Source organism: Myotis brandtii, unplaced genomic scaffold (genome assembly GCF_000412655.1).
Source record: "Myotis brandtii unplaced genomic scaffold, ASM41265v1 scaffold707, whole genome shotgun sequence".
In the NCBI taxonomy this organism is placed as follows: Eukaryota; Metazoa; Chordata; class Mammalia; order Chiroptera; family Vespertilionidae; genus Myotis; species Myotis brandtii.
In genome coordinates, this window is record NW_005370773.1 from 948813 (window position 1) to 949135 (window position 323).

Here is a 323-nt window from a genome sequence, read left to right on the forward strand (position 1 = left end):
CGCCCTCAGTCTCGCAGGCCACCCTGCTCCGCCTCTACCACCGGTTCCGGGCCCTGGACAGTAACAAGAAGGGCTACCTGAGGTGAGGGGGGGGGGGGGCCTGTGACCTCCCCGTGCCCCTTGGACCCCCCAATCTTCCGTCTCCTCCCTCCCTCCCTGCCCACCTGGAACTTCCTTTCTAGCCGAGTGGACCTGCAGCAGATCGGGGCGCTGGCCGTGAACCCCCTGGGGGATCGCATTATAGACAGCTTCTTCCCTGATGGGTGAGGGGGATGGAGGGAAAAGCTTGTGTGGCCTTGGAGGGGGTGGGTGGAGTGGAGAGG

The 323-nt window shown here is 65.3% G+C and overlaps 1 protein-coding gene across 1 annotated transcript in view; it reads left to right on the forward strand.

The window, feature by feature from the left end:
* The window catches only part of CHP2 (calcineurin-like EF-hand protein 2), a 14530-nt gene that overhangs the window by 11811 nt on the left and 2396 nt on the right, over positions 1 to 323 (forward strand). Inside the window, exons 4-5 of the mRNA XM_014530012.1 lie at positions 10 to 82; positions 183 to 263. Coding sequence (XP_014385498.1) covers positions 10 to 82; positions 183 to 263 — 154 coding nt within the window. The remainder of the gene's footprint in view (positions 1 to 9; positions 83 to 182; positions 264 to 323) is intronic.